The sequence below is a fragment of the Emiliania huxleyi genome (assembly GCF_000372725.1).
Source record: "Emiliania huxleyi CCMP1516 chromosome Unknown EMIHUscaffold_145, whole genome shotgun sequence".
Lineage (NCBI taxonomy): Eukaryota > Haptophyta > Isochrysidales > Noelaerhabdaceae > Emiliania > Emiliania huxleyi.
The window spans coordinates 129,719-138,288 of NW_005201144.1; the positions used below are offsets into that span (position 1 = coordinate 129,719).

Below are 8,570 nucleotides of genomic sequence, written 5' to 3' on the forward strand. Positions count from 1 at the left end.
AAGGGTCCTAGAACTTAGCAAAGTGGAAGAGATAAACCAGAATATTTGGGTAAAAAACATACAGGTGAGACAGTGGTATCGAGAAGAAATGAAAGATAATAAAAAGACATATGAGACCTAAAGATTAGAAATCTATAAGATATAAAAAGAGGATGGCGTAACAAAATTAAAACGATGAAATAAACGAGAACGAGAATAACAGCCTAAATGGGCAAAAAAAGGCATTAGGACGGCCAAAGGGAGATGACGACACAGCTGCCTCTGGAAGGCACCGAGAGCACTTGGAGCGCTTGGAGTGCGGTCATCAACCTCACGTGCAGGAAAAAAGAAAAGAAAGAAGGAAAACGGACAACCCAAGGGGGTGAGCTGAGAAGCGCATCCAGCGGGCCGGATGATTGGCATCGGGTTGCGGGCAAGAAAGCCCTAGCCCTGGGGGTGCGCGTTCGCAGGGCCATAACACGGGTCTCCGAGGGTTAGTTCCGCGCTCCGGGTTTCCCCTAGCAGCAGAACGCCCCCTCTACTCGGAGCTAAAGAATACTCTCCGAGGGTTAGTCCGCGCTCCAGGTTTCCCCTAGCAGCGGAGCGCCCCCTCTACTCGGAGCTAGTGGACACGACACTAACTACTGATACGAGAATACATACCGCCCCCACGCAACTACTCGAAGATAATACGAGAATACGCAGCTGCGAGACGCCTATAAAGAAACAGCGAGGTAAAGTTCGGCGGCTATGATAAACCGAAAGTTGTCGTAAAACGCGGGCGAAAGCAAAGCAGAGGGCGGGCGCTTTCTGCCGCAGCGATGCCCGCAGCCTGTCGAGCAGCTTCCGCGGCGCACATGCGCCGCGGGGTTGAACGACAGCCGCGCCTCTCGAGCCACCCGTGCCACGCGCGGCGACGCGCACCCTGCGCGCCAGTCGGCGCACTGGCAGTGCTGCACCAGCCAGCACGGCGTGGAGCAATGCATCCAGGGCATTGTGTTGGGCGCCAGCCAGCATGCCTCAGCACAGAGCAAGAGCGCATGCTGCGCACCCTGGCGCAGCACCAGCTCGCCTCCAATCAGGCACTCTCACCACTGCACAGCCGCCCACGAGCGCCCGCAGCTGCACTGCTCCACGCTCAAGCTCAGGAGCCTCCCCTTGTTGTCGCAGCTTTGTGCAGTGCAGCGTGCGAGCAGCGCAGCGCCAGGCAGACCCGTGGCACGCCCGGGCGGCTGTGGGACGGAGGCCCGCCGAGCGAGTGCGAGCCGCATCGGCGGCCATGTCTCCCGCAGCCGCGAGCGAGCAGTGCAAAGAGGCAGCGTCGCGCATGCTTTTCCGTAACGATCTGCAGTCCGGGTATTTCTTTTCTTTTTTACGATGTCCGACACCGCGCCGCTCCCGCCGCCTCGCCACAGCGCCGCCGCCGCCACCGCAGCCGATCCCTCGCCAGACACGCCGCCGCCCACCCGCCTCCTCGACCTCCCCACGGAGCTCCTCGAGCGCGTCCTCTCTCGCTGCCACAGCCCCGCTGACATCGCTCGCGTCGCAGCCGTCTCGCTGCTCTTCCACGCCTCGCTTGCGGTGGAGGCCATCCGCTTGTGGGCGCAAGAGCGCGGCTTCGAGCTGCCGGCGCAGCCAGAGGGCGAGGTCTGCGCCGTGCGGTGGCTGTGCTTCTATGCCTTGCTGCGCGAGTCCAACCCGCCGGCGAGGGCGGCGGCAGGCGATCGGCACAGCGTCTTCATCGACGGCGAGGGGCGGCTCTCGTCGTGCGGCTCGGCTTTGGAAGGCGCGGAGGACGACGAGGACGAGGACGAGGAGTTACTTCCAGGCCTCCTTGGCCACGGCGAGGGCGTGCTGCGGCTCAACACGCCGACCCGCCTCCCGTCCACGCTGGGCGGCGAGCGCGCCGTGAGTGTGTCGGCCGGAGACGCGCACAGCTTGGCCCTCACCGCCGGCGGCGCTGTCTGGAGCTGGGGCAGTGGAGGCTTTGGCGAGCTGGGCCACGGCGACCAGCAGAACCAGCTGCTGCCCAAGCAGGTCGAGGCCTTAGCTGGCCAGCACGTCGTCGCTGTCTCGGGAGAAAGTCACAGCCTCGCCCTCACCGCCGACGGTGCCGTCTGGAGCTGGGGCTTTGGGCGCTATGGCAAGCTGGGCCACGGCGACGAGCAACAACAGCTGCTGCCCACGAAGATCGAGGGCTTTGCTGGCCAGCGCGTCGTCGCTGTGTCGGCTAAGTCATTCCACAACCTCGCCATCACCGCGGACGGCGCTATCTGGAGCTGGGGCAATGGAGGCGCCGAGCTCGGGCACGGCAACACGCAGAACCAGCTGCTGCCCAAGAAGATCGAAGCTTTGGCGGGGCAGCGCGTTGTCGCTGTGTCGACTGGAGCCAACCACAGCCTCGCCCTCACCGCCAACGGCGCTGTCTGGAGCTGGGGGCGTGGACGCGAAGGCCAGTTGGGCCACAGCAACCAGCAGCAACAGCTACTGCCGAAGAAGATCGAGGCCTTGGTGGGGCGGCGCGTGATCGCTGTGTCGGCTGGACACGCGCACAACCTCGCCCTCGCCGCCGACGGTGCCGCCTGGAGCTGGGGCTATGGAAGCTATGGCAAGCTGGGCCACGGCAACCTGCAGCTCCAGCTGCCGAAGAAGATCGAAGCCTTGGCGGGGCAGCGCGTCGTCGCTGTGTCGGCTGGAGGTCTGCACAGCCTCGCCATCACCGCCGACGGCAGCTTCTGGAGCTGGGGCCTTGGAGCCTCTGGCCAGTTGGGCCACGGCGACGAGAAGATCCAGCGGCTGCCCAAGAAGATCGAGGTGTGGGCCCCGGGGCAGTGATGAGAAGGGAGAAAGGGTGCAAGGCTCTGTGTAGCCGCGTCGCCCACGTGCCTGTTCGCCACCTACGAACGTATCCGAGAGTGGCGAGGCGAATCCGGGACGGGAGAGATTTATGCATGGTCCACTGTCTCCTGGCACCTCTCCCCTCTTTTTGCGGTGTGCCGATGTGTGAGCTAGTAACTTGCAGTTATTATCAGAAAGAAAGAAAGAAAGAAAACGGACAACCCAAGGGAGGGATGGGAGGACGGCACGCCGCCACCACACAGGGATTTTAAGGAGAGGGGTGTGATGCGCTAGCCCTCGCCCACCCTTGGGCGTTATTATCAAAGAAAGAAAGAAAGAAAACAGACAACCCAAGGGAGGGATGGGAGGACGGCACGCCGCCGTTATTATCAATAAATAAATAAATACAACGGACACGCCAAACGAGGGGTGGGAGAAGGACAGGGTCCCCACCTGCACAAGCAGGATCTTGTAGGACGATCAGGGACACAGGGGAACGGGAGCGGGGAGCGCATCGCGACACGGCGGGGGGCTGGGCAGGGGGTTCACCCTCACGACAGGAATCCCATCTCTCGTATAGGACAGGTTGCACCCGGCGGCACGGGGGCAAGCGCGGGCCTCCTACTGGTTGCGCTCTCCTAGTTCTCCTGCTCCTGACAAGGGACAGCGACAGGCTCGCAGCACGGTGGACTCCCTATCCACTGGCGATCTCTCTCGACTAGCGACCTTCCTCCGACGTCTCACCGGCAGTCTCTTCTACCACAGGCAGACTGACACGTGGGTGGCAGTGGCGGTGATAGGAGTCTCCCACTCTGTGGGCCTCGCTAGAAGTGCGACCCCTGCGCGTGTCCTCGCCCTTGAGGAAGGGGAAGGGGCTGTGTGTCTGTGCATGTGTACAACATGTGTGTGTGTGTGTGTGTGTGTGTGTGTGTGTGTGTGTGTGTGTGTGTGTGTGTGTGTGTGTGTGTGTGTGTGTGTGTGTGTGTGTGTGTGTGTGTGTGTGTGTGTGTGTGTGCTCGCTCGCTCGCTCGCGCGCGCGCGTGCGCGGTCGCGCGCGCGCTGCGCGAGCCGCCCTGCCCGCTGCGCTGCTAGGGTTGCGCTGCGGGAAGGGCTCGGCGGCCGTTCCTAGAAATCCTCGTCGCTCCCCTCGTAGAGGGAGGGCTCGTTGGACTCGAGGAGTGGGCCGCCGTCGGAGGAGGAGCGGGCGGCTCCGCGGGCGACGCTCGCCCAGTTCTTCTTGTTGCTCTTGACCTCGCCGCCGCCGCCGCCGCCGCCGCGGCCGCCGCGCCCGCGCCGCCCGCGGCTTGTGCCCAGCCTGACCGCGCTCGGCATGCGCTCGTAGATAGTGTCCTTGAAGGCGGAGTGGAGGAGCGCCTCGAAGTTGACGCACGGCGCGTAGCGGCAGCGAGCGGCGGTCTTGCACGGGATGGCGGTCTGGTTGAAGGCCGGGCAGAAGCCGATCCCGTCGCGCACCGCCATCGCCTTGGCCTTGCCCGCCGCGCGCGCGACCTCGACCCTGTTGTCGACGATGAGGCTCTCGAAGGTCTTCTTCTTGGCGACGTTCGCCGCTGCGGCGCGCCTCTCCTTGAGCGCCTGCGCGCCGCACTGCGCGTCGTGGATGATGTCGGCGCTCGTCGTCGCAAAGGCGCGGCACGATGGGCAAAGCTTGTTCCCGAGCACCTTCACACTCCCGACGTCGAGGCGGAGGGGTCCGCCGACATCGCCGCTCGCGTAGACGTTGGGCAGGACAGGGAGGTTGCAGACGAGGTTCTCGTTCTTCACCTTGAAGAGGATCGAGCCGTCCTTCTCGTCCGACTTCGTGCCGAGGAAGGAGTGGTATCCCTCCTGGATGGAGACCACGTTGCCGAAGTGCTTCTCCAAGAGGGGGGCGAAGTGCTCGATCTGGGCCGCGGTGTTGATGGCGCCGCGCGTGCGTATGGCGAGGAGGCCGTCGGAGTCGATGGTCGCCTGGGTCTCGCGCGCCTCCGCCTGCTTGCCCCACACGGTGGCGTCGAGAGCGGCGAAGGTGATGGTGATGTTGTCTGGCGCTGGGAGCTGTAGGACGCCACCGCCGGCGTACTGCTCGAGGAAGGCACGTGCCTCGCTCTCGCCGCTGAAGGCGACGCAGATGGCGCGCGACGTGCCGATGACGGGCACGCTGATCGCGCTCGCCGGCTGCGCCTCGCAGCCTGGCGTCTTCCTCAGAAGCTGTCGAATCTCGGTGACGAGCGCCGTCGTGTTCTGGATGTCCGGGATGTGCGAGCCGTCGCGCGCCGCGAGCGCGACGTGCAGCAGGCGCTTCGTGCCGCGGTCGGTGCCGGCGGCCGCCGCAGCGGCCATCTGTGCGGCGTCCACCATAATGGTGTCGCCTTCTTTGGCGTCGTCGTCGTTGACGCGCGCGCTCGCGAGCTCGCCGTCGAGGCGGCGCTTCACGCCGAGTCTCTGGCCATCATCGGCCTCTTGCGCGCCGTCGCGGCCGCGCGCCGCGCCCTCGGCAGCGGCAGCGTTGAGCGCCGGCGGCGGCAGGCCGGCCGAAGCGAACGCCATTCAAGTGAAGCGCCGTTCAAGAAGCGTCTCGTTATTATCAACCGCACTCGCGAATTCGATAAAATTCTTTTCGCACACCCAAAGGAGCGAAACATCGCTCGCGCGACTTGCCTCACCGCGCTGCTTCACCGCCACGCATGAAGGCGGCGCGCGGTCTCGCCCCGTCCCTCCGCCACGGCCTCCCGCCCCCGCCGACCCTACAGCTCCCGCCAGCGCCTCCTCCGCCGCCACCCGCCGCCGCCGCCGCAGACGACAGCCTGCCTCTCAACCACGTCGTCCACCTTGGCGCCGCGCTCAACGAGACCGCCTCGCTCTCTGACGGCTCGACCGTGCACCGACTTGCGGTGCGCGGGCCGCCGGGCTGTGCGTGGCTCTCGGCGCGCCTGGAGGCGCTCGCGCTCCGGCCCGGCGAGCGGCTCTTTGTGCACGGCGAGCGCGGCGTCGGCGCGCAGGGAGCGTGGACGGCCGAGTCGTTGCGCCGGACCGGGCGGAGTGCCGTGGAGGGCGGCGCCCGCGCCGGCACGCTCGTGACGCCGCCGCTGCCCGGCAGCCTCCTCGTGATTGAGCTGCACTCGCCCGCCGCCGCCGCGGCCGCGGCGCCCCGCCCTCCGCCCGTGCTCGCCTCCATCGTCGCCGGCACGGCTCCAATCTTCGGGACGGCGGCGCTCGAGGCGCGCGACGCGGACGCGTACTCCGCGCCCGCCGCGGACGAGTCGGCCGGGGACGGCCCGCTCGGCCTGTGGCGCAGCCTCTTCGGCCGCTCCTCCGTCGGCGGGCCGCCTCCCTCACTGCTCGCACGCGGCGCCTCGGGGCTGCTCCCCTTCCTCCGCCTGCCGTTTCTCGAGGTTGGCGGCCCGGGCGCGGAGGAGGAGGTGGGGGAGGAGGAGGAGGGCTCCCGCCCGCTGCCCTCTGACCGCCGCCGTCTGGCCGGCCGCCTGTCCGCCTCCAACGCGACTTTCTCCTTCGCCGGCGACGACGCGAGAGCCGAGGGCCCGCTCGCCGCCGCCGTCGGCGCGGGAGGAGCGTGCATGGTCGACGTCGCGTGCGTGCCGGAGTGGGAGGAGGCGGCGCGCGGCGTCGTGGCGCTGCTCATCGACGGCGGCCTCTGCACGGGCTCGCTGCTCAACGAGAAGAGCAGGCAGCCCTCGGACCCGCCGCTACTGCTCACCGGCTTCCACTGCGTGCGCAGCTTCGTGGAGCGCAGCGTGCGGCGCGGCGTGCCGGAGGGCGCGGCGGGCTCCTTCGTGGAGGCCTCCGTCATCTACAACTGGCGCTCGCCCGGCTGCGCTTCGCCCCAGCCCCCCGCCCCGTGGCGAGGCGGCGGGCTGCAGGCCTCGTACGGCGCGCGCAGCTGCACCCTCCCGACGCCTCCCGCACCCCTCCCAACCCCAACCCCCTCCGTGCGCCCTCCGTGCGCCCTCGTCCGCCCTCCGTCCGCCCCCCGCCGAGCCCTTCCCGCCGAGCCCTCCAGGCGCGCGCCTCGTCTCGTATGCCAACGACTCCGACATGGCGCTGCTCCGGCTGGCGGAGCCGCTCCCCTCCGGTTTTGGCGCGAGGCTCAACGGGTGGAACGCGGAGCCGGCGGCGCGCCGCTCGCCCCTCCCCACACCGCCCCTCTGCTGCGCGAGCCCCCTGGCCTCAAGCACGTGCCAGAAGGGGGGGGGGGGGGGGGGCTCCGGGGAAGCGTTCCGCCGAGCCACGTCGGGCATTTGCGCGCGAGAATCGGCCGGCGCTGGCCGGCTCGCTGACACCGGTGAGGTGGAGACAGAGCACCGGCATCAGCCCCCCCCCCCCCCCCGCTTCTTCCCGCAGGCGCCAGCCTCGACCGCCTCGATCCACCACCCGTCGGGCGACCTGCAGAAGATTGCGATCTCCTTCTCCTCCCCCGAGCGGTCCCTCTTCTGCCCCGGCTGCTGCGACGAGGACGGCGGCCGCACGTCGCCCGACCAGCGCTGCTGGCGGACGGACGAGTGGAAGGTGAAGCGGTGCGCCGTCGGCTCGCCCTCGCAGGGCCGCGGCGGCGGCGACCGGCGCGCCTCCACGCCTCCGCCCGCCCACAGGTACGACGTCGGCTCCTCCTCGCACGGCTCCTCTGGCGCGCCGCTCTTCGACCAGGAGCGGACGAGGCGCCGCGCAGGTGCAGAGGCGGCGAGCATCGGCGCGAGCTCGGCCACGCCTCGGCTGTAGGACGGGCTCGTCATCGGGCAGATGCACGGCGGCTACGCGACCTGCGCCCACCCCCGCGACGACTTCTTCGGCCAGCTCGCCCTCGCGTACAACAACACCAAGCGCTACGAGCAGCCCGCCGCCGCGGCGGCGCTCTGGCCTCACATCGACCCGCGCCCGAGCGGCTCCCTCCGGCTCAAGGGCGCCGCGGCCTCGCCGAGCGAGGAGCGCACGGAGCCGCCGCCGTCCCTCCGCATGTGGTCCAGCGCGTACGCGGCCAACCACCGGCTCGTGCTGCGCGAGGGGGCGTACTTCGCCGCGCCCGTCCACCTCGCCCTCTCCGCCCGACCCACCGCGCCCGTCAACGTCTCGCTCGTCGCGCTCGCGGCCGACGGCGGCGCCGGCGGCGCGCCGACCGTCCAGGTGTGGACGCCGGGCTGCCTCTCCCGCGCCCCCGCCCCTCCTCCCTCCCGCGCTTCTCCCTCCCTGCCGGCCGCCTCTCCCTCCTTCTGCTGCCCCTCCCCTCACCGCCGCCCCCTCGCTCCACTCCCCCCCGCCCCCGCCCCGCCCTCCCGCCGCCGCAGGTCGAGGTGGAGCCCCGCTCCGTCACCTTCCACCCCGACACGTGGTACGCGCCTGCGAAGTTTGCGCTGCGCGTGCGCAAAGCGGCGCCGACCGCCCACAGCGCCGCGCCGCCCGAGCGCACCGTCACGGAGCTCGCCGAGGGACTCACGTCCCTGCTCGGCGCCACTCAGATGCAGGTGTGTGCGCCACCTCCACGAAGCTTCCGCTCGCACCGCTGCGCGCCGCGTGCCGGTGGCTGCGAGGGCCTCGCTGGCGCACCCCTCGCGCACTCCCGTGCCGTCTCTGCTGACCCCTCCCCCCACCCCGTCGCCGTGCCCTCACGCACCCCCCCCCCCTCCTCCACCTCCACCCCTCTCCTCTCCCCGTGCACAGCTGGAGGGTGGGCGCGCGAGGTGAGGGAGCGGGCGTGGCCCGGCTCCACCACCCCGACCGCCGCGCTGCTGTGGGTCGACGTC

General features: G+C 68.8%; 2 protein-coding genes across 2 annotated transcripts in view; one reads left to right on the forward strand and one right to left on the reverse strand.

Moving 5' to 3' along the window:
- Positions 1-3,942: 3,942 nt before the first annotated feature.
- On the reverse strand, positions 3,943-5,364 carry EMIHUDRAFT_111120 (hypothetical protein; the record flags this gene model as incomplete). The annotated part of the gene is made up of 1 exon (XM_005787125.1): positions 3,943-5,364. The coding sequence occupies one exon, from the start codon at positions 5,362-5,364 to the stop codon at positions 3,943-3,945; it is 1,422 nt and encodes a 473-aa protein (XP_005787182.1).
- Positions 5,365-5,466: 102 nt separating this feature from the next.
- The window catches only part of EMIHUDRAFT_467542 (hypothetical protein), a 4,755-nt gene continuing 1,651 nt past the window's right edge, over positions 5,467-8,570 (forward strand). The window contains exons 1-4 of the mRNA XM_005787126.1: positions 5,467-6,764; positions 7,177-7,341; positions 7,552-7,953; positions 8,115-8,291. Coding sequence (XP_005787183.1) covers positions 5,502-6,764; positions 7,177-7,341; positions 7,552-7,953; positions 8,115-8,291 — 2,007 coding nt within the window. The 5' untranslated portion in view covers positions 5,467-5,501. The remainder of the gene's footprint in view (positions 6,765-7,176; positions 7,342-7,551; positions 7,954-8,114; positions 8,292-8,570) is intronic.